The sequence below is a fragment of the Passer montanus genome, unplaced genomic scaffold (genome assembly GCF_014805655.1).
Source record: "Passer montanus isolate IOZ18808 unplaced genomic scaffold, ASM1480565v1 scaffold12, whole genome shotgun sequence".
NCBI lineage: Eukaryota > Metazoa > Chordata > Aves > Passeriformes > Passeridae > Passer > Passer montanus.
The window spans coordinates 10,539,244-10,564,953 of NW_024358722.1; the positions used below are offsets into that span (position 1 = coordinate 10,539,244).

General features: G+C 37.7%; 1 protein-coding gene across 5 annotated transcripts in view; it reads right to left on the minus strand.

Annotated features, from left to right (window-relative positions):
- EML4 (EMAP like 4) overlaps positions 1-25,710 on the minus strand; it is a 148,187-nt gene that overhangs the window by 29,403 nt on the left and 93,074 nt on the right. For 2 of the 5 annotated variants that reach the window (XM_039697843.1, XM_039697841.1), the window contains exons 4-10: positions 23,637-23,810; positions 21,413-21,541; positions 18,324-18,349; positions 17,843-17,875; positions 6,739-6,862; positions 1,788-1,937; positions 266-335 (exon numbers count right to left, since the gene is read on the minus strand). In XM_039697843.1, the coding sequence (XP_039553777.1) occupies positions 266-335; positions 1,788-1,937; positions 6,739-6,862; positions 17,843-17,875; positions 18,324-18,349; positions 21,413-21,541; positions 23,637-23,810 (706 nt within the window). The remainder of the gene's footprint in view (positions 1-265; positions 336-1,787; positions 1,938-6,738; positions 6,863-17,842; positions 17,876-18,323; positions 18,350-21,412; positions 21,542-23,636; positions 23,811-25,710) is intronic. The other 3 variants (XM_039697844.1, XM_039697842.1, XM_039697845.1) reach the window with 3 other exon arrangements.

A 25,710-nucleotide genomic window follows, 5' to 3' on the forward strand; every position in this document is an offset into this window, starting at 1 on the left:
GGCCTTATAAATCAATTACAAGCTTCATGTTTCCTTGCAGATATGGGACTTTATGAGCTTCTGCTCTTTTTAATGTATGGCTGAGTGCTTCATTGTCACTGTCTTTTGCTAGAGATACAGGCTGTTACCTGAGAAACACAAAATATCTCAGTAAAAGCAGTGCTTAATATAAACTGCAGACAGAAGGTGACGATTAAAAAGCCCCAAACCACTTTTTCCTGATTTTCAAAACAAGATACTACTGCTCAACAGCTCTATTACTTACCCTTCCATCTTTATCCACTCCAGCTAACTGTCCTGTTGCAATTCTAATTTTGTCTGGATGAACTGCAAGACTAAGACAGACAGAAATATGACTTGCTTTTGCTGTCATACGTCTTCAAAACTGAGAGGTGTTTTGTAAATTTTTTAAAATTTGTTTCTCAACAAAAGCCCATGAAGACACTTATGATTCTAAATCCCACTTCTAAGGAGACAACTTGAATGTTTCTCATCAGATATTTCATTCCACACTGTACTGACTGCTTGCTGACACACAATCAGGAGTGCCAGAAGAGCCATCTCCATATGTGCCCTGACACATCTCAGGTTTGCACTACACTGGGAGTCTGCTGTAATAAAATCTACATTGTCTCATAATGAACCTCCTACACATAGTTGTGTGCCATATTTATAAACACTATGGTGTATTTTATGCCTAAACCTAGAGATGCCATGAACCTGGGAGAAAAAAGGCAGAAAAGGTGGCTGAGGGCTTGCCTGTGCACCCAGGAGTCAGGGATTTCTGCCACTTGAAATGAGTTACTGATGTAACGATACTAACACAGTGTGGTGCACTACTAGCAGAAGTAAAAATGTGCCCTTGCTTATCACATTTTGCTTTGAAACTCATGTAAAAAAACAGATTTTAGAGAATACATCCTCTCAGTCCTTGGGATTTTTTGATCTATATTAATTGCTTTCTCTGTAAAACTTCAATGGTGAAGAAAGCCATTGAAAGAATAAAGGGGGCCAGGGCAAACCTGAAGAGATCGTAATGACAGGCACCAAAATATTTACAATTCAGTTCAATTTTCTGAATGAAAATGAAGAACACAAACTAGCAGCATTCCTCCCACAGGAAGCAGTTACACAGACAAGAGAAAAGGAACTTTAGATGTCAAATTTTCTCCAGTCAAGTACTGCACAGTAGAGAGTTTATGTGCACCATTATATTTTGTGCACTACTTTTCAGACTGACCTAGCAGAATCTGTATCTACCTGTATGACAGTGGCTTCAATTTTCCTTCTCTGTTTTTTTTTTGTTGTTTTTGTTTTGTTGTTTTTTTTTCCAAACATCTTTCTGATTTTCCTGACTCTCTTTATACTTGGATTGTGCACCTTTTACAAAATTAGTATGACTGCTCATTTTTTGACACGGTTTTCTAGTTCTCCTTTAAGATTGCACTTTTGTCATACTGCCTTTAAGCAAGTGATTTAGAGCAGGCTAACAACAGTTTTTAATTTCTGGGACAACTACTTAGAAATCCTTTCTTCACCCTCGCACTCTTACATCATATACATATCCCCCTGTTTTACATTTAAACCAGACATCCTAAGCTAGCGCAGACTGCTCTAACACCATTTGTTTGTGCTGTGTTTACTACAGTGAAATCTACTGGGACTGATTAAACAGGAAATAACTACAACTACGGTGACATTAATTAGATTGTACATACAGCAAGAGAGGAAAAGAAATATTTCTGCATTATTGCCCACGCACTTACATGCAAATGTTGTATACTAACCATTTAACACAGTCTGTGTGACCCAAGTAGTGCCGCTGGGTTCTCTCCTCATAGTTAAATAGTACCACCACTGAGGCTATGAAATAGACAATTTCTCCGGTAGGAAGGAGGTAAACATTGGCTCGACAGTCTCTTCCACGATACCCATATCTGTATTTTTTTTTAGTTAAGAATTTCATAATCACTGAATACCAGAAAAAACCCAACCAACTTTTTTTTTTTTTCTCCCTTTAAAGGATTTTAAGGGAGCTCTCACATCAGCAAATGCTCTTTTAAGTTTTTCCCTCTGGAACGACAGCATGATTTCACTAATACAGTTTAAAAAGAAAAAAAAAAACCAAACCCTATACAACTGCACTTCATGAACCCAAATTCCTCAAGAAATTATGATAATTGATGTTAAGAAATAAAATATGGTAGAAGTAAAGTAAAAGCAGTATTGTAAAAATTTTAATGTGAAATTTCATTAGGTAACAGCAGGACTTGATATTCTAATTTAACATTTTTTCACAGCAGCAGAGCTCTGTATCAGCAGGCTGGGCAGCAGAGTGCTGCTTTCATTTGGCCTTTTAAAACAATTCCTAATGCCCTACAGAAAAAAAGCAAGCTTCTGCACAGCAGCTGCCAAGTTCAGAAAAGATTTCTTTAGACTGTTTTGAGAGTATTTTTTAAACAAACCAAACTTAAAAGGAATTTACACATTGAAAAACATTCTATCCAAATCTACCCAAAATATATAAAAGGCACGTTTTCTATAGGAACATGCACAGCTCCTAATGACATTCAGAAGTTTTACATACTGTGAACGAGCCTTGGTTGGCACTGATCAAACATAATTACAACTCGTTATTTCTTTGGAACAGGTGCAGTTCTCCTCCTCTAGACTATAATTGTGGCTGCCTGCCTATATTTCAGTTCCCTGGGTCACCAGGAACAATTAACATCATAACTCAGACTTTAACATCTAACTATGTAGCCCCAAAAATATTATTTTCCTGTTATGTCGTGCACTTCAGAGAGCTTTCCACTTCACTGCCAACCAATACACCTGCAACAGCAAGAACAAGATGGGAAACACATTAAGCAACTTTAGCTAACGGATTCCAGCTTCAGGTCCTGGTTAATAAGGTAAATAAAAGGAAGTGAAAGGCCCGGCCCATGTGGAGAAAGCTGGATGGATGAAGATAGCCTTTCTCATAAATGAAGGCAGGTGCAGTAGTTCAGGTTTGGAAATATCTAAACTGCTATTTCCAAATCTCGATTCTCCATGAAAAAAGGCCACCTTTCTATTAAAAACAGCACTGCACGCCCAAAAATGCCCCACTACGCTACCCCACTACCCTTCCTCTTCTGCAGTGCCACCAGACCAGAGGAACATTTGCAAAACTAAACACATGCTGTAGCTAAACAATAGTTCAAAGAGGGACACTGCATTCAGCTGTCAATTAAACCCCTTTTGAGTGTGGAAAACAAAACAGATTCATATCTTGCTGCCTTCCGTTTAGCAGGGAAGAACACAACGGATCCTCTGAAGCAGAGATTATTCACTGGCTTGCTAAGCAAACCATATCCAGAGCAATGCTGATACAACACAATGCTGAGGACAGGAAAAAAAGATGCCTCTGATTCTCCTCCATTACTATTTACTTCCCCACTTGATTTTCCTCCTTCTTCTTTTAAACGCTGATGGAACTAAAAGAAACCCCAGAATGGCCTTTTATAAAAATAACAAACCAAACAACTGAACTTTCAAAAGCAATGGGCTACAAACCAATGAAAATATTTTTTCTATCCTGAAACATTAGGAACACTATTTTCAATAACTTCTCAGAGGAGAGAGGCCCATTTTGCCCATCTGCTGTACACAATAGCGAATGTATTGATAAGGATTTAGTAAGATTGACATCTTTGAACATTCATCCTAGAAAAGTATTAGTAACTTAAACATGTCTTTCCAAAGTATAAGTCTTCCATGCTTAGCCAAGCTGGAGCAAAATACTTGGGCACCCACTACTGAGCTCTGACATTCATGAAGCTGTGAGAAAAAAAAAAACAAAAAACATTTTCTCAGTACCTTCCTTTCTTTTACCTCTCCTACAAAATACAGTAGCAAAGAGTGGCTGCATTTTCTAGAAGCACATTTTTTAACAAATACATAAAGGAACCACCTGTTTTGTGGGACTATTTTTTTTGCTTTCTTCACTCTCCATCCCAGACCATCTTGACTGAAAAAAAGAGGGGTTATTGCTCCACAGCATTTTTTTCCTGCTCCACACAAGCAGAACAAAGCAGCACATACAGTGCAACACAATTAATGCAATAAAATTCATGCAATAATTTACTATCTCTTCAGAAAAATGGGTGACACAACTTTGATGCCTGATTTCCACTGAATTTCAACATTAATATTTCAGTGAAACTGATGATTAAATCAGGGAAATTGAGAGATAGTTGCCTTGATATTGTGATTATTTCTCACCAATTACAAGGACTGTTTTGTCACAACATTTGATATGTTTAAAAACTTTAAAGTTTTGGGGGTTGTTTGTTTGTTTTATCTGGCTAAAGATAGCTACTGCCCTCATGAAAAGTGATCTACCATACACCAGATTTCAGCAGTATATTTACCACTGTCTTCAATTATTCTTAGAAAGAAGAGCAGTACTGCTAAAAATAATCTCATAAAACGGAGTCTGAAATACCCTCCTGAAATTGAGCTCCTATACACTGGGAGAAAGAATCTACCAAGTCACTGTCAAAAGCTGCACCAACTGTGACCTCTGAAGCTACTAAATAAGCCAATTTTGCTATTACTAGGAATGTCAGATATGCTTTAAACAGTTTTGAAGTGCAGTATCAAAGACTGCACTACAAAGTACAGATACTCAAACTAAATTATTCAACTTAAATGACATCACTCAGGAACCAGACACAGTCAAAAGCTCAGACTTCCCCATGAGCTGCTTTACCTCGCCAAGCAGATTAGGCATTTCTTCAAATGACAATAATCTGCAAGGCAGACAAAAGCTAAGTTTCCCTAGTTGAATCTACAGTACAGGATATCAGGAGTTGAATAAACCTAAAGGAAACATCCAAAAAGGAGTCCCCGTTCCCCCCCCCACCAATAAACCAACAAAAATCCACCCCAATAATCCACCTGTTGTGTCCTTGCAGTTGGTCATAGCTGACCAGCATTTTCCAAAAGAGTAATAAAAAAGGAAAACCCAATAAAAATCATCTAGAAGGCAGGAGAATTAAAAGAATTCAAAACAAAACCTATGAATGGAACTATTCAACACTTAGTTGAACTTTCAGGTGATATTAGTAAAATACTGACATTAGTAAAATATTCTATTAGTAAAATATATTAGTAAATCATTGTCCCCATGCCTTTTTAAGAAAGTGTACAGGGTTCAGTTTGCCATCATATTTGCAAGATACAGCTGCCTTGCAGATTTGTTCCCCTTGCTAAACCTAAGCATAAAGCAGAAGGTCTGCTGTTGTTGCATTTTCCAAACTGAAGAGCACTTTTTTTTCAAATTCATAGAGACCATTATTTAGTCCTCATAAATTTTACTGCCTTTTCCTCATTTTCTTCATCTTTCCATCTAAAAAATACCCTGCACTCATAAATAATACTGGTCTGATTTGGGATGACATTTCTCTTAACAGATTCCAAAACATATGGACAGTCTCTTTTGACTAGATTTATTTCACTTTCATTAGAACTCAGTAGCCAGCTGGTTAAACCTGAACTTAAGGTTCTTGGACATTAAATGTGTCCACACTGGGATTTGCACCTACTTAACTGAGGGTGTGATTTCATGATCAGTTTTCATCAGTCCAAACTGCTCACTGATGCTGGAAAAGTCAAGCTGATCTTCCTCCAGTATGCCAGTTGAGTCCTTGCATGTTTGTGAGGCAAATCAAACTAATGTATTGGTCCTGCTTGAAAATTAACTTCACAAAAAGAGATTACATTTCAGCCAGATCACTGACTGACCCAATTCACTCCACAGGCATGAGTACCAGCACTAGCAACCAAGAGCTGTGATGGTTGGAAAATTGGGTACCACAGTTTTACAAAGCATGAATAAAAGCTCTGTTTTCCTTCCAGTCAGACTTTAATCCTAAACTTTCGTCCTGACATGTGACAGTGTATCATCAACATTGCTAAAAAATCTTCCTGCTTTCAGCAACCTCAGAGCATCAAACTTCAGATTATTACAACAACTCAAGTGCTGCCTAGACATGTTATTTTACTGAAGTACTAAGAAACTTACACAATCACAGCTTACTGGAAAAATCTGCAGAGATGGGGGAGTGACAGGAAGACATAAACATGTGCAAAAGCACATCTCTCAAAATGAACTTAATGTCTGATCTAGTAAACTTGGAGAATTTTCATCAGCCACACCTACTCAGTTCTTCAAATGACAAATTTAGTGCATTTCATACAAACTAGGTTCCAAGAAATTAACTGCTTTACTTTGGAGCTGAAATACAGAAGCAGTGCAAAGGGTGGCTGCTTTTTCTATCCTCCTTTCATACAAAAGGACACAAACTCAACATCTTCCATAGCTGAAAACTAACTATTCCTGAAGTGAAACCTACATTGATATAGTGGGAGGTAGAGAAGGACATTTTTCATATTTTGTAACTTTTCAAAGATGCTTTATTTTGCACTAAATATGAAGTTAATAAATTAGAATTAGTGTCAACAGCAAAACAAAGAGAAAGTACAGTATTTCCATACCTATGTAGCCTGCTATTTAAAGTTGTACTATAGAGGAGTTACAAACCATTTCCATTGTTATAGTAATTTGAACAATTTCCCTCACCTTTTAGTTTTAACTTCTTAACAGAGAAGAAACAAGACTGAATTCTAAAAGAGAAAAATGCAAGACAAGACAAAAAGGGAACAGTGAGTAGCTATTGATATTAAGGATACACCCACTCCAGTTTTAACTTTTCAGGAGGCAGCTCTGTCCTAATATCATCATAGTTTTCTACATCAGAAGGAATGAACATTGTGATTGGTCGGCCTCGCATGAACATCTTGATATATTCTCCTTCTGTTGAAACAAAAAGGCACATTAATCACATGACAAGCTTACACAGAAGTCACCAGTAATAAGCACAGAGATGCAAATCACACTGGTTATATAACAATTATTTTTTAAATGTGAGCTTGGTAAAGGCCCAGATTTTATTTTTTTAAATGGCATATTAAACGCACACAGAATAAGCATTAGTTGAATTTGTGACAGAACAGACTGAGCATGTAGCATTTTAGACATGCATGTTATAAAGGCAAAATTCAAATTAAAATCTGATAACTAGTCACAGAATTACAGGATGAGGTATTTCAGGTTGAAAAGGACCCAAGAAAGTGTCTAAGTCCAACCTCTGCCTAGCCATGAGGCCAGACGAGGTTCCTCAGGCTTTTTGCTAATGCAGATTTGAAAAACTCCTGTGATGGAGATGGCACAGCCTCTCCTGGCCCCTGACAGCACCTCGGGGGCCACTCCTATAGAGCTTGTTTCCTGCAGCCCCTCTGTTCCCAGACTGTGTTCCTGCTGGAGACTCTTCTTTTCCATAGGTGCAGGACTTGGAATTTGCCTCAGCTTAATTAATGAGGTTCCTGCAAGCCCATATCCCCAGCACAGCCACTGGGCCCCCAGTCTGCAGTCACTGCAAACCTGAGAGTGGCCTTGTGTCACCTACCTCAGGCCATCACTAGAGATGATGAGCAGGGCAGGGCCAGCCCAGAATCCTGCAGACTCCATGTGTCACCTACAGGCCACCAGGTACAGGATGACCCATTAACCACAACCCTCCCAGGCCAACTCTCCAACTGGTTCTTTGCCCTGCCCAGCCACCCACCTTTCCAAATCCTATCAGCCAAGCTAAGGCACAAGGACACCACAGGAAAAAGTGTCAAGAGCTTTGCAGATTAATATAATCAAGAATTATATATCACCACAAACTAATACAGCAACCTGTGTTATTAAGCATTGCATCCTGAAGAATGGAAAAAAGCAACAGCTCAGAATGACTCCAGCTAATACTGCCTAGAGCTGTGACTCTAGGCAGTACTAGCTGGATAAGGGTATATCATCTCTGTGGGAATCTAAGCACTTCACAAGCCTTTAGTGGATTCTTTTCAAGGAATGTGAGCTTGCCTACCACCAGGGAAAATTACAGTTCCATTTCTAAAAGCCCTGATGACACAGAGCCAAATATTCCACTAACTTTGCATCAATGAAGTAGTAACTTTTTATTGCTCTTCAACTTCATTAGTAATTAATAACCATTTATAGCATAAATATTAACTAAAGTAATACAATATTCTGCTGTGGAATTTTTAAGACTGACACTTTTTTACAAGTGGGGGTTTGAAAATCAGACACAGGGAACTCAGAGTTCAAACCAAAATTTGAATAGTTGAGTAGAAGTGGAGTAGAAGGAGAGTTGAGTAGAAGAATAGCTGTAAATTACCAATATGGTATTAAGAAATCTCTAATCACATTTGATGCAACAAACATTAAGATCTAAAATTAAGATTTTTTTAACAATTACTTTAGTACTTCTTTAAGAAACATGAAACAGACTTCCCTACAATCATCAAGGAATGCTTGGAAATATTTCCCCAATTAAGCCTAAGATTAATACTCAGACTGCATGATTGTGCAATCTATGTTTGGCATTCCCTAAAACATCTGATATTGAAATTATGAGAAACTCAGACTTATTTCCACAGAATCATAGCTTAACAGCTCAAGTCAAACTCAGAGATCTAAAAACGCAAAAGAAACCAGGTCAATAATCGTAATAATTGAACAATTTAAAACTAACATATATATAAAGGTTCTTTTCTTATTTGGCATATTAATACAATGAAAGTTGAGCCACAGAAGTTCAGTACAAAAAAAGCAAATATTAAAAAGATGAAAAACAATTGTCTCGCTTCTTTCCAAGAAAAAACATGGGTGCTTTGAGCAAGAACCCCAGGAGTCGCTCCACTGAGAACAGTAGAAAACCTGTCTCAGATAAAATAAAAAGGAACAAAGAAAATTACTCCCTTGTAGCTAAATTAGACACAACAGTTATTTCACCACATGGATTTTACCATATGCATTGCTTAATTGCATTGCTAAGAAAAGCTAAAGATCAGAGCTGTCACTAGTTGGACATAAATGTTTAGATAATTACTCCAAACTAGTATCATGTCTTGTTTATCCACCAATATATTTTTTATAGTATGCATATTCAGAGATAGAATAACAGTGGCCAAACACAAGAGTAATGTATTAACAATGACCTTTCTACTAAAATCTGGCACCGACACTCTTATAAATTAAAGCCTGACGATATTTCCAAAAGATTGTTAATCCATAAATTCTTGATTTAACACTGAGCTTAACACTCACGGTTCCACAAGATCAGTGCAAAATGACACCACAAATTTAGGATCAAATTTCTCATTGTTGCATAGAACAGCGGAGACAACCTGCAACTGAAATTCCTATGGATGGAGGCAGGTGCACCTGTTGGACTCTGCAGATGAGAGGCAAGAAGAGTCCAAGAGGAACTCAGTCAAGCCTCCGGCAGAAGAGGCTCTCCTGGAGCTTAGGGAAAAGAATACATCTACAGGGCACTCAGATACAAATTAGCTCTCTGAAGCTTTCCATTAAAGAAAGAACATTTTTTAACCTTTATTAACTAGCTGTATTTACTCAAGATTACCTTTGAAGGTACATATTTAAAACATTTGTTAGAAAGACACAGGCTAGGTAAAACTTGATTAAGCCTCTCCCTAAAGAAGCAGAAGGATTAGAAAAAGAGACAGCCCATTAAAAGATTTTTTTTGTCTAAGACTGTAAATTTCCTTTTCATAGAATAACCTGTAGGGCAGATATAATATTAATGTAAAAATCTTTTGAAATACTAGGGAGGATGACAGCGCACCAACACCATTCTCAAACAGCAGTTAATTGCCTTAGGCCAAATTCTTGTATTTGCAAGTTAAGAAAATCAGTGATTTAACTCTTCCATACTATACTTGCTCAACTGAATGATCAAGAGCATTAGACTACAATCCTTTCCTGCAGCCTCACTGCAGGAAAGGATTGTTTTCCAATACAAAGCAGCATATCTAGACTTTTATTTCCTTCTTTTGGGAAAAAAGAACCTTGGTCACACTATGACAGCTATGTATTTACGGGAATACAAGGGAGAAAAAGTCATTATTTCCTTCTTTTGGGAAGGTCACACTATGACACCTTGGTCACACTATGACAGCTATGTATTTACAGGAATACAAGGGAAAAAAAGTCAAAACTACTAAAGAGAGTGGGTAAAAAACTCACTAAACCCCAACCAACAAAAAGTCCTTGACAATTCTGGTATCTATCAGCCTGAAAACAGTAGGTATGCAAATAAAAATATTTTATTCCATACAAAGAGATGTTCAGATCCCACTACCCATTGAGCAGAAGCATCTGGGAAAGGGAGGGGGCTGGGGATGTGTGTGGAAAGGGCCAGAAGGGCATATCATGAAGAACCCTTGCTACGTTAATTAATCTGCAACTGCAGACATCCTATAAATCCTTTCAAATATGGATCAAACCAACTGAGAAGCACAGTTGAGGCTCAGCAGGTAGCACAGCCAGGTGCCATGGATTACCCACAGCTCACAAAAAGTAACAGCTCAGGCCCAGAGCAGCTACAAAAGGCAGCACCAAGCAGCTGCAGCGCCCTGGCTCCAGGGGCCAGCTCTTCACCGGGAACAGCTGTAGCTGCTTTTTGCGCAGCTTTGAGCTCAAATTCACAGCCCCTGCCAAACTCTGCTTGGCTCCACGATATTTCACCTCTGGAGCTTCAACAATCTCTTTACACAAGTGCCAGGGAACAGAGGATCAGCACTCCCAATTTATGCTCCCAGGACTGGCTCAGGCATAGCAGCCCTCTGGGTGTGCTGGACCTAAGCAGACTCCAAGCAGGTCTTGGCCCTCTGTGCATTCCCCAGAGGTTTGGGGAAAATATTACCTCGTCCCCAAAGAAGCAGAAACACTTAATTTGACTAAAATGTGGCCCCAGTCAGCTGAAGTGACACCAAACACTGCTCAGAAGGAGAGACATTAAGAGAGAAGCCAGGATATGGTGAGGGCGCATGTAATGGTAGTCTTGAACATGGTTCAGGCATATGTGGTTTTGCAAATTAATGTAATGAGCTGGAGAAACATCATGGCTTGGCTCAGCTCAGCCTAGTCCAGCCTGACAGATACCCAACATGCTCTCCCAGTGCTCTCTCTCTGCTGGCATTGATGTTTTTTACCCTGCAGAGTACTGCTGCACCTGCTTTGCAGAGCAGAGCCTTGGCTGTCACTGAGCAACACAAACACACTGCTGATTTCAGAATAGCATCCAAAAACTCCTCCTACTACTACTTGGGAACTTCTTAACTTCCAGGTGTCAATAACACAAGGCCAGGTTGTTTTCTTTCTTTGTGTGTGTGACAGCATGGCTGCTCACTTCAGCACAGCTGCTCACTTCAGCACAGGTCTGACCATCTGATGTCAGAAAGTGAATTGGGGGAGCATGAAAACATCAATCCTCCAAGCCTTCATATTCTGAAAAAATAAAAACATCCAGCTATTTAACTCTCTTTTTGTAAAGTAAGGGTTTAGCGTGCCTCTAAAATTTACCCTTTATGGTTAAGGGTGCATGAGTATTACAGAGGAGAACCTACCATGGTTTTGATGCATTAACATTTCCACAAGGCCTCTATCTCCATTAGAATTACTTCTTATACATCCTGGGACTGCATTTGTGTTATCAAAATAAGTGAGTGGTTCAATCTTCACACAATTAAGTGGCATGTTGTAGCCCCTTCCCCTATTATTTTTAATTCTAGCAAGCAGCTGTTTATAGCTAGAACATGAATAATTTAATTTTTTAATACTACTTCAGCCTCAGAATCATCTAGGTCTTACTGTATTAAAATCTCAGCTTCCAACTCTATCAGTTTTGCCTCCCAGCTTTGTGTCTTCAGTGAAATTTCAGTGCTTCTACTTGCCTGTGTAAAGTTCATTAGTGTAAACATTAAGCCAAATAGGTCCCAGCAGGCTGGAGGTAGATGTTAGCAACCAAAGTATCTACAGAAAGTTCTTTGGAAGTTTACAGCCTGACAGAGAAGAAAGGGATAAATATGTTGGTGAAACAAGGTGCTGCTAGTGAGAGGGAGCTCCAGAAGCCTGGCTGACCTGCAAGGAAATGAGTGCATCTTCTCTGACAGTCACTGTAAGCCATCACGGTTACCTTGCATGCAAGGAACCTGTTGACAAGGCATAGCAATCCAGGACTGACTAAAACTAGGGACAAATAACATTTGTAGAATAACAGTGAACTGACTGTAAGTTTTCTGCAAAGCCTCCTTGTACCAAGAGCAGATTCCCATTAGCATGAATAAGCTTTTAATCAGGCCTTATTAAAAAAAAAGTTGAAGAACAGCTCAATAACATTAAAATTCAACTCCCAACAGTTTCTATTAATTCAGCTTTGGAAGAAAGTTTAGAACACAGCAAATCAGGAAAAGCAAGCTGGAAGGTAAGGCCAATGAAAAACACTGCAAGTGATAACAGAGAGCAAAGACATTGCAGTACAAACCATCTGAAAGGCTGAAATTACTGTTTCCATGAAGCCAGCACAGAAAGACTCATGCGGTGGCGCTTAAGAAATTTATTACTTTCCCTGAATCATATTCTTAGGGGAATATGAAAGGCTTGCAAAGGAAAATAATAAAAATAGGAAAGGAGGAGAAAAAAAGATCAAAGAAGTCTTTGTAGATTAACTCAGAAGTATCTAGGGCAAAAAGCAATTCAGAAGACATGAAAGCTACTATTCAGATACTTCAGAAATTTGAAGACAGTGACACTACAAAATCCTCCCATTTTCCAAAAAAACATGCCGCAAAAAAAAGTCATCAAGTAGTTTTGTAGAGGCATGTGAGAAACCTTCACCCTCAATTAATGATTTCTTCAACAAGACTGGACACAATATTAGAGAATATATTTTATATTACACTATTCCTCATTAGATAAGATACTGAGGTAGCCACACAAGTCTGTGCTGTAATTAACTGCTCTTCATCTAGCAAGAGTGTACATAATGGGATGTCTAATGAGCATACAGTAATTATATACATACACAAGTTTAGTTCTAAAGGAATTATTACAGTAATTCTGCAAATTATACATGACTATTTTTCAGTAGGTCCCAACCCATCTAGTTTGAAAGTTCAACATGGGCCAGTGCATTAAAACATCAGCTCAGTTCTATTTTTGTGTAGCAGCACCCTAAAGTGATTTACAAGCAAATGAAAAACCCCAAAAGACTCCAGCTATCTTGGCCACGCAGAACACTCTAATAATATACAATCAACTACCACATCCAGGGTCCATTTATTAATCTGTCTTCACCTTCTAGTTGCTTGACCAGTGAAGCTATGCTTTTTAAAACTACAAATAGCTTCTTTCCCACAAGCCTTCTGCTTTCAGGCCTGTGTCCAAGAACTCTGCAGGACCACTAACCTGAGGGACAAGAGCTTAGAAGCCTGTTTCTAATTTAAACCAGTGCTAACAGCACAGAGACAAATAACCAAATTCAGCCACCAAGCCCAGACCGTTACATTCAACCTTACAGTGGAATTACCATGTGCCTGTAGGTCTGCCATCTCTCACCCCAAGCTACTATGTGCCAATGCCTGCTGCACCTGACAGACAGACAGACATGCACTGCTGTTACAGAGCCCTGGTGCAATGCCAGCCAAACAGTCAAATACAATAGATGAGACGAGAGACTTGCCCTGATTTGGAGTGATTTTACAGCTTTGCCTTGAAATTTCTTAACAGATCTTTGGTTACTAATTTTACATAACCTGATAAGTGAATTTTGCTTTTTCATTTATTGGGTGACATTATGAATCTAGATACTAACAGCAGTTACCATTAGCACTGAAACAAGTGAAGTTTAATATTAAACTACAGCTTTTTATAAAAAAAAGAAAAACAAAGACTGAACAAGGAATACTGGATGCAAATATGGTCAGTAAGACTCTATATAAATGCTTCCTGCTTAAATTATAGAATGCTGACTTCACCAAGTATTGGTAATAAAAACTCCCAAGTACGCTATTTGGTTTTGTGACAGTATTGATGGTTTTTAATAATATGCACTGTGCCTGAACAAGAGCAAGAAGCTCAGTAATGATAGATGGGGGTGTCTATTTGCTCTCAGGTATAGGAGCACCTTCAACAACCATCTGATACAAAATCACTGTCTGATGAGAAAGCAGTCTGAGGTAGCCTTTGAACTCTCCACAGACAGCACACATTGTCAGCAGTGTACATATTTTCCATTGTGTGCTCCACAACTGCTCTGTCCATGAAGCTAAAACTATAACACAGTTAAACTAACAGAAGAAAAAGTACTGGAAACCAAAAAAGCACAATTTAAAAAAAAAAGTCCAAAAACCTTAGGAATGCAGTGCATGGTTTTCATTAATTCTTTCACATATGGTTTTTATTGCCATCCAAAAAGTTTAAGTGCCTCTTATTACTTTATAATAAGTGAACAAGTGATTCATATATGGAGCTGCTATCACTGAAAACCAAACTCAAACACACAATCTCAGGGAAATAAATTACCTTTTATCTCAAAATAAGCCAGGTCTTTAACTTTTGGGTATAAAAATATGAATGTCTTATGATTAATACTTTAAAAAATGTTTCTGCTGAAGTGAGAAGCAAGATGGCTTTAATAGGGAATTATAAACACCTGCTGGTAAAGAATTTAAAAGAGTGACTTTAGTTAGGGTCTTTTTAAGGCTGTAGTAAGCACCTGTTCATTTTACCCATAGCTTTATTGGATTTTCACAGAATTTTAGTACTGGATTTTACTCTAAAAAGGTTGGTGGCTTACAAGGACAAACAAACAAACTGACCCTACGACCTCTGTTGCAACACATAACCAGGAGCATAAAGCTCAGGACTAACCTTACTTGAAGTACATACAATTCAACCCAAGTGGGAGAGAAAACTGGGTATTGAGAAGGTACGAGATGACACTGCAGCACTTGTGGCTTTGGCAAGGAGATAAACCAAAAAAAAAATCAAGTGGCTGCCCACAAGACAGCTGCAGGCTGTGGCTCTCCATGCTGCTGCTGCTCCTGGCAGGAGAGAATTGCCTAGGTCCTGCTGACATTTACATGCAACACTCTCTGAGGGACGCCACACCAAACCAAAGCCAATTCCGACACCACAGCTAATGCCTTTCACTGCTGAAGCTCAGCTATGACTCTCACTTGCTCCCCAAGTCTTTCACTTTAATAGCTAATACCAACACCAACAGAAACCACAATGAATCTACAGAGTAGATATAACTGCAGTATCTTCTGCTGCTAGAAAAATTAATTCTGAGAGCTAAGCGTGCAAAAATGTGTTCAGCTGTATTTTGTGGTACTATATCATACCAATATTTTTAAAGCTATTTTTTTATTAGCTGAATCATAAAAAGGAAACAAAGTGATTCCAGGATGTTCAAAGCAACACAAAATTGACGTCTTCCATCCCATGATCCTATGCAAACACCTTCTGCTATGAAAATTTGCAATTTCACAGTGATTCCCAACTTATTTTATGTGTGTATAAAGACACTGATGTATTTTTACTGTAGATTTGCTTTGAAGCTTTACAATTTGCACACCAGCAGTCTTCCCAAGAGCCTCCTTCACAGAATTTCTAGGTCTAGGAAGCACATGGATGCAATCCTTACGGGAGATGAGTGCTGGGAGCATACACAGTGTTTTACACACAGCTCAGTGAAATGAGCAGCTCAGGGGAGCTGCTGTAACTTAATTAACAATGTGCTAGAGACTGCTCACCCCCAGAGGCAAAGGCTGGCATGTCACAAAGGAGCATTAAAGCAGCTGTAACTTTTTGTGCTCCTGCCTTCCAGAACAGGAAGTTTCTGTACAAACACCATGAGAAAGGGCAACTCTTCATCCCACCCTATCCAAGACAACACTGTCCAAGTCCACAGGATTTACCTCAGAAACATGATGCTAACTGTCTGTACAACTCTTCAGCTTCCTGACCAGCTTGGTCAAGGCACCAACTGGACATTGTTTTACTTATATGGCAACTGTCAAGTACAGAACAAGCTAAAGTCATCTGCCCTGAAGGACAAGTGACCAAGTATTGCTAAGCTTATACTGGGAAGGATGGGTAAACTGCTGCAACAACAGCAACCTACACAGGCTTTTTTCTGTGGCAGCAAACACAACATAAAAGCTAACAGTCTCAGACACACTCTAAAACCTGTCAAAAATACATTCAATTGTCCATATTAAAAACAAAAAAACCCAAAAAAACCCAAAAAACAAACAAAACAAAAAAAAAACACAAAAAACCCCCTAAAAAAACACCAAAAAACCAAAACAACTTTGAATCCTCTAATTGTACCCGCATTCCTGTTAGAGACAGAACTATGTTTTGCCACTCCATGTATTTAAAATGGAAGCAAATGTATTTTCTATTACTTTCTATTACTAAGACTTTCCCTCCACCTCCCACATGTGTGGAGCCCTCTTATCTGCATCATGTTTCTCTTTGATTCCAGTTAGGCTCAGGACAGAATATGGCATGACACACTTGGAAGGGGCCCATGCATGACATCCTCTGCACAGTAACACAGAAGATAAGGAACACATTGAGGTCACTGAAGTTACAGTTAATAGAATGAGAGAACTTCAGGATGGTCCATTTTGGGCAGAACAAGCAGACTTGTAGAAGCACATTGTAAGCAAGTAATTAGTACTGAAGGTATTTTAGCTATACATAACTTGGTTTTGTAAAAAGCTGGTTTTACGGGGAAAGGTTTTTTTAATATAATAGTTTTATTCAAAAACTTGCAAAGCTAAATTGCAGCTGGTCTGGCCACTACTGATTAGCCTTCCTTTTACTGCACATATGTACTGTTCCACAGCTAGTGTTAAGCACCATGGCGTAATGTAACATTTCTTCTTTGTTCTTGATACTTATTCATTCCCTTTCACACATCCTGTCTCTGAAGGTGCTTTTGGTAAGCATTAATTCAGAATATTTTTATACCTGTAATTTCTCTGTGAACTAGAAAAAGATAAAGCAATTGGATGCAAGTTGATTTTTGCTTTCATTCCAGCAATTAATATATTAACTTTCAAAAAACTGGAGGGCTTTTTTTTCTTTTTTGAAGGAGACCAAAAGCAATCAAAGTGTGAATAATGCAAACTTTCTGACAGCACAGAATCTGAAGACTACAGATTTTTTAATTAGCAGCAAAAAAGCACAAGACAAAACCCCTGTACATAGATCTGCTGTGTACAGCATGCACTTGGGTTACATGCTTTAGTTTTGAAACTGCATGCTTCAGTACAGTTTGCAGGACATTCAAAGCAGAGTAGTTTTGCAACACCAGAAGTGGACTCTTGTTGTCACATCCCAAATGTTCAGATAGATGGCTCCGTTTCCTGACTGAACAAGCCAGCAGCAGCAGGTAGCCAGAGAATGCACGATTCATTGGTGCAAAGACATACACTTCAGAATAGACTCATTTTTCATTTCAGGACACTATTAAAACCTTCAGTCTCTGTTCTTGTCTAATCAGCATTTATATGTTGTAATATTGGCAAGACAGAAAGCTGAGATAAAACAAATCTTTTAGTTGGCAGTTCTTAACACTCTGATATCTTATGCAACAATGCAAGACTTCAATTTGAACACATATTCTTCTCTGATGAAATTATATGTGCCATAATTTATTTGAACTATTCCCAAATAGTCCCTATACAGATTGCAATGTGCATATGCATATAAATTTCCATGAGAACAGAGCTGAAATATTAAGACAATGATTAAGAGAATGATGCTCTTTGATGGTGAAAAGCCAAATAAAAGATTTGTGAGAGTGCTAAATTAGAAGAAAGCGACCAAAGGGCATAGCTTAATTCTTACCTTGGCTGTTTTTTTCACGAGTTGACATTTTTGCTAGTTATGGGACAGAAATAAAATATCTTAAAACTATTTCTAAAGTCTCACTCACACTTGCTTGGATTAAGACTGGTACATAGGTCAAAATTTTAGATTATTTTTATAACCTCTCTCTATGCACATATACCTAGAGAAAATAATTTTTAGAAAATGGTTTGTTTGACAAAAATAAATCAAATCCTCCCACCACCCACCTACCAAAAACCTCTGTACTTACTAAAATCCAATCTGATGAGTTATTTCTCCATAATTTTAAAGATTCATATACGTGTCTAGAGTAACTTTTTGCCAAATGAATTCTTGGAGTTGATTAATGCCATTTTATCTCTAAACCCCTGTTTCATAAGCATATGTTCCAATGTATTCATTTACAGGAAATACTATTCAGTCAAAAGCAAATATTTTCAACTTCATCCAGTATTTAAAAATAAATGTTTTTATTTACCTTGGCTGACAATGACATCTTTGTGCCTGTGGAAAAATTCAAAATATTATCGTTAATAATATGCAAAATGCTTATCAAGGCAATACCATCAATTTTTACCCATTACTGCATTTGGCAATGTCATCAGCTTCTGTATACAGTGTAACTCTAGTATACCATGCTCAACAGCTAACCTTGATCATTGCAGTGCATTTTTATTCGTATATTATTCTATGCAGCTCACTGTACCTTTCAAGTAACTTAGTCTTTGGCCCTATGGGAAGGGCTTCTAAGAATTACTCTGAAAATTCCAAACAAAAAAAGCTTTTAAAAATAAATTATAGAGGGCATGTTCCTTGTGAACAGAAAATTCCATTTTGAGAGTGAGAACTTGTAATAACCAAATATTTTAAGCTGCCAAACATCCTCAGGCCTGCATGCAAAGCATTTAACACCTGTCAAAATAAGCTGTCAGCACACAACAGCACAATTTTTTCTAGGAATTAATTCTGTTGGACACATGGATTAAATGTAAGCAAGTTGCAGTTTCACTTAAACCAGATCCCTGCAGCATTACTGGATGTGCAACATAAAGTCTCCAATAGAGTGTAGTTGAGACATCTCTCCTTACCAGAGCCAGAAATGAGTTACTCATAAAAAAACTCAGTAATTATTTTTTTTTATTTTGTGCAGAGGGAAGAAATACTAATTTCCAGCAACCAGACCTACTTGTTAATAGAATAACACTCCTTGATGGGAGAATGCACTGCATAAAACACCCTCTTGAATTCATTTGAAATTCAGCAGAAAGGTATGAGTGGCATCCAGTATTTTTAGCTGGATGGAGGTCAAATTTTTGTAACAGTGACAAAGGGTCAAGCATATGCATAAGGAAAGTAATCTCTGGCTGTTGCTGGAATCACCCTTTGCCACACTATCAAATGAAAAATTTAAAGTGTATTCCCAGTCTTGCCTGAACACCACTGAATGATGGGCTGCCGTGGGAACCCTCTTGCTTCTTATGCCTTTATCAGACTGATTTGCAGCCCTGTGCTGACTTACAGGCTGAGCTGCGTAAACAAAGTTCATATCCTGGGCTGATAGTGCAAAGCATATGTAAAACATTTCTGTCCTGGGGCCCACATTAGGGGTTGAATTCTGTTCCCTTGCACAAGACCTCCATAGCATCAAGGAGATGAGGCCAATGTTTCTAATTGGGAACAATAAATTGAATACAACAATATGTCTTTGCACAATACCAACCAGTTCTAATGGAAATGTGGCACACAAAGTGAGTAAGAAATTATTATTAATGTATGTCCTTAAATCTCAGCTTAAGAAGAAAGGACACAACAATAAAACACCCACACTTTAAGCAGGTGGTGGTCTACAATTCATGTTTGAGGCTTTGTTTTTGCCAAATATAGTTAAGGTACAGCAGCTTCAAGTTACAGACAGCTTTCTCCAACAATAATTGAAACTAATCTTTTCTTCTCCATGCTTTTGTTAGATAACTGACTTTTATTCTACATTAGTAGAAGGGCAACATTTGAGATCTCTCAGAAATAAGCAGAGTAACAGAAAAATGAAATAAAATACCTCTATTTTGACCATGTCTGAACCAATATATAAAGAATCAATAAAAGTAAAATTTATTTTTTACTTTTAGCAAATTTGAAATATGTATTACACTGTAAAAGGTATTTTAGCAGCATAGTAAAAACCCCAGCAAAAAAATCAAGGCAGAGGGTTTTGTCATTCCAAAATATTATCCAGCAGTGCCATGCTATAATCTAAATTGCCAGAGGGCTTTTAAATTCCAGCAGTGAAAACCAATTATAAAAGGAAAGGAAATACTTGCAAAATATGTAACACATAATCCTCTCACACATAGCACTCCACTGCTCTGCAGAACTCTTCAGGCTAAGCATAAAGCTTTTAGTAAATGTGCCGCTATCCACGCCCAAGATTAGTTTGTTTTGTTCTTCGCATTCCCAGGGAAGAAGGAATGCGCTTGCACCACTCTTGACTAGGTATTTGATAGTCTCAGATGCAAGCTAAGGAGAGCACTACAGACATAATCATAAAAAAAACTGGCAATTACTCTGAAAGGTCTGAAGTGCTTTATTTCAGAATGGTTTTCAGGTAGTTCTGCCTTGGGCTGTTAGCATGAAGATTAATTAGCAGATCTAGGAATCTGCAGACAACCCCTATGCCAGCACACTAGGAGGATATTGGCAAACCTAGCTGGAAGAGTATGCCAGCACACTAGGAGGATATTGGCAAATAGGAGAAGGATCAGTCAAAAAATCAACACAGCAATTACAGAAAAATTTCAACAAAGTCAAAAAAAGAAATTAAGTGTGTGAATACAAAGTGGGAAACCCAAATGGTAGAGAGTACTGAGGACAAGAGTGGGTCACAATAGAGGCCAACAGTGTGGGGTTACAGCAAAAAGCAAATTGTTGCTCCTGTGCTGACAGGAGTAACTACTCTGTGCTATTCACCCCCAGAGGCACTGACTGGAGACCCCAAACCAAGAAAGCCTGCTGCTGTGGAAGGGCGTGAGAGCAATGGCTGGCTACAGCACATCACGTGCTGAAGGTGACACTGAAAAGAAGATCCCTGCCTGTCACCCAGAATGTGCAACCAGGAACCTGCTAAACAGTTAAATTGCGGGACCTATCTGAAATCATAAAAGTCTATTCCTACTATTACAGTCTAGTTTGGAAACATAGCCTATGTGAAATCCAGAAACTGACTCCGAGGAAATACACTTGCATTTTCAAATCAGCTTTAATTAGGAAAAAAAAAAACAACCAACCAGCGGGAAGTTTCACATCACTGGCATTAAGCCATAAAATGTCATAATTCTGCTAATCCAAACAGGCAATATTAAAACATATTTACACAAGAATTACTTTATAATAATCTTAAAATTCCATGGGCACCTGGAGCACCAAAGTGTAAGGTTATGTAAGTACTCATGGTAAAAAACAAAGATGCAGAAGGTCCTAGCATACACACTAGTAAGTTCACTAGAATTGTGCGCTTTCATAATATTTTGACTCTTGGGTTCTCTTGTTTTTATTTACCAAACCAATACATACTTGTCTGCATTCTTTGCCACTTTTGATATTAACTTAGATGTTGATGCTACTCTCATCAGCTTGTTTCGACTGTCATCTGAACTCTCCCAAGCACTATGAGCTTTTTCAACAGTCAAGGATTTCTTTATGCTAGAAGAAACAAAAAAAGTTTTACAATTACAAGATAATAATGTAACAATAACTGGAACTCGTATGCAAATGGACAGATCAAGCAGCAGGAGACAAAAGCAGAGCTAGATCTTCCTTCAAGCTGCAGCACAAAACAGGGAAAAAAGATTAGTCAAAAAGTTCTAACTGGATGAATGAAAACAATTGAGCAGGACAATTGCCACATGTTTTATCTATTATTTTCCATTTCCAAATGCTCTTACATAAAGACTTGAACAAAATAATTCTATACTTCATTACTACATCACTAACAAATTACAGTAGTGGAAAAAATGAGGCTAAGTATATAAGCCTGAAAGAATAAACTATATTAAAAAATCAATTAAGTAGATAACAATGTAATTTCCCTGATTAACTGTTCATCAGCTTTAGCACATTGATTTTTGAGGCAGAACAGTTCTATCAGATTAAAGTTTCATATAGAAGCTTTGCAGTTAGCACATACTAAATCACATTAATGGCTTTAATCTTTTTGAAACAAATGTCTGCAAACCTCTTGCATGAGTAAGACAAGCTAGGTTTGGCCTGATACTACAGACAATTAAACCCATGAATTCTGACATAATTCTTCAGCAATCCTATTGCAGCCAATTTACACTAATGGGAACTTGTAAATTTTGCAGTCACTAGTTCAATAATCTCACATGTGCCATAATCAGAGAATACATGTTCAAAAAGTTACCTAGCCCAAATTATCCTTCACCCAACTCATTTAGAGTTTGCACATGTCCTGCTAATAGTATCACACTTCATCCTGTCAGAAATGCTTTTTGCAGGAGTTAAGTCCTGAAATGCAACCTTAGAAATGGCAAGCTCCTTCTACAGCACCTCAAGAGGCTCAAAGGTCCTGTGACAAACAAGTTAATCAAATCAAGTTAAACCCTTAGGAGACTGAAAAAGGCATTTATTTTTCCCCACACTGCAAAAGATTAGTAAGCAAGACTTCAGACATCTTTACAGGGAGATACCAGGCAAGAGAACAACAGGCCGCAAGTTCAGCTTCAGACAACTCACAGGTTTGTGCAAGACATGGAGACAGAGCCTTTATGGAGTGTTATAACATGCACCAGTCAAGTGGAAGATTAAATATTTATAAGAGCTGTGAATTCAAGCGATGCAAGACAACAATCTTGTGAACCAAACAGGTCAATTTCAAAGTAATAAACTGAATTTTCATTTTGTTTCAGTATCTAAGTGCCACAGAGTAAAAAAATTACACCTTCCAAAACGGTAAGGTGATAATGAATAAAAAAACCAAAACAAAACTAAAAGAAACCATGCCAAGTATCTGCATAGTTTTGAAACTCAGAAGCTATCATCCAAATCTTAAAAGCCATTTTTTTGACTTCAAAATGCAATCTAGTATCTCTAAAATGTACTTTCTTTTCCCCCCTGTGCCTAATTCCCACAAAAATTAGTGGAAACTTAAGAAGCAATCCTCAATAAATTTCTGCATTTACTCAAGTCAAGTAGTCCTATGATCTGGGTATAAAACCAGAACTTCATTCATGTAAAGAATTAAAGTAAGCCATCCTGCAACCTAGCAGGAATTTAAAAGGGAAATGCCATGAAATTAAAAAAAAAAAAACACCAACAAAAACAAAACTGCAGTCACTTCACAGAATAATTTGAGAGCAAAAATTCCTGAACCAAGGGTTGCAATCATATTAGTATTTAAAAAATAATAATGGCCATGTGGAAAATACACTCCATAATTCAGCTATGTCAGACAATCTATGAAGTGTATTTGAGAAGAATCAAGTCAGTGATCATTAAATATTTTATAATCATGGCTGATTAGAGGTAATCTACTGTATTAGGATTTTAATCTGAGAACAAAAAAAACTCTGTAATCTTAAAAATGTATTTAAAAAAAACATGCATCTTCATGTATTTGTTCTGCTGCAGTGCATATGGAATGCATCTTCTCTAGCAGAAAAAGTATCCAACCTTAGTTTGATCATGAGATTAGAACTATTTCACATGACTTGTTGTCAAATATGAACCCAGTATCATTACAGTGAGTGCTAGTTCTGTACTGTGGTACTGTGAAAACCTTTTAGCTGGAGCAGAACTCTTGCTTTCTGGAGTTTGCCTGTGTGTTTGGAGAGTCTGTGAGGAGGGCTGGGGAGAAGGTGATGCTTGAGTTTGTGCACTTTGATCATTAGAATGAGAGTCCTCTTTTTTTTCTTTTTGTCCTGGAGCTTTTTCCTTCTTTTTTTCTGTACCGCTGTAAAATAAAGTGTAACATAGGGAGGGAAAAAAAAGAGAACAAGCAAATAAATTAGCAAGGTGGGAGAAAACGTCCTCTGTGAAAAGATGGGAGAGGCATTTAACAACTTACTATATACAACCACCAAAAGAACACCTTGATTATTTACTCAATTTCTCCATGTTAGCATTTTGCTGAACTAAGGTTTATCCACTCTTTCCAACAATAAAAACAGTCAGGGAGACATGGAAGATTATTTATTTCAGCTGTACTATGTTAACTATGATTTTAAAATTAATACAACTTTGATTTGAGTGTGTCCTTCATTCATGGGTTCTCCTACAGCATTCAAAGCTGACACAAATTGATGCTCCACAAATCTGCTGTCCCTCAGGAAGAAACCATCCTCTCAGAGCTCACTGACCACCTTGTCATGCTGCTGGCCAAGGTTCAGAGCAAGCCAAGGCAGACTTGTGCTCTCTCTCATTAGTGTAAGCCCACCATGAAACTGTATTTGTGGACATACATGCCACTATCTTTGAGATGCCACCAAAGCCCTGGAATGCTGGTGCTGGTCCCTGGGCTCTCCTTGGCTGCACCAGAGTTCAAAGGAAATCATCCCTGATTGAAAGTAATGGCTGTTTTGATCTCTAGTTGACTAATATCAGATTGTCTCACCACTTTTTAATGCCTTCAGCCATGACAGCTAAGAACACATCTTTATTTTTATAGTGCTGTATTTATTAGTTTAATATTTGAAACTGATTTAAATACATATCATTACCAACCTTAAATCTATTAAGAACCAAACCAAAGGTTTGCTGAGTAAACAGAAAGATTAATTAAAAGGCTCTTCTATGAAGTTACATACTTTGCAATATACAGAATCACACAAACAATACTGGGACCTGGAAGAGAAAAGTACTCTCAAGTGCATGGCCTATTTAGTTTCTAAGGTAAAAACATTAAATCTTTCAAGACAGATTTCTCAGTGAATAAATAAAGCAAGATACAAACAACAGCTAAAAATGTAATAGAAAGATTTTTCTCTTAGGGTCAAAGTAACCTGCAAAGTAAAAAAAGGAAGAGTATCTTTCTGAACATAAAAATCCAATTTTTTTTCCTTCACAACAATTTCCCCCCCCACCTTGAATTCTTGCATTACCATAGTTATTTGTATTTCCATTTACCTTTTCCCAAAACGCGAAGAAAATAGAAAAGCAGCATTCAAAATAAATTAATAAAAAACGGGCACCTAATTTAAACGTATCATTCTTAAGAAAAATTTTTTTTGCTTCTTTTGTTATTTCAGTTAAATTGTATCATCTACCACTGAGACAAAGCCCCCAAGGCTTACAGGAGTTCAACTTTTCCAACTGCTTTCAGAGAAGAGACACATTGAAAAACAGGTCAAAACATGAACATGAAACCCAGACAAATCTGTAAGGATCACTCAGGATCTCTACTGTAAAACATACTATCTAGTTTAAAATGTCAATATAATCAATCAGAGTGACATTTTCTTTTCAAAAAAAAACAGATGAAAGCAAAACAAAGAGCTTTCACATTCCTTGAGGGCATATACGTGATCACAGAGAACAAAGCTTGGAGAACTGTGAGGCTTTGATTAATAATTTATAACCAAAAATCCTTAATTAACTAGTAGCATAGAAATTTTTTTTTTTAATCAGAATACTTAGCTTGTACTGCTGGGTAAAGCACACTACACTTAATAATTGTGCATTTTGTTGGAAGAAATGCAGTACAGCGAAATAAATTCTCAGAATCTCTTTTCACTGAAGAAAACAGAAGTCCTCTCTATTCCTGCTGCGACAGGTACACACCACTTTTTGTAATGTCCTATTGAGCAGTGACACATCACCAATTCACCTCTGCACTCCCCCAGCAGGCTCAGTTG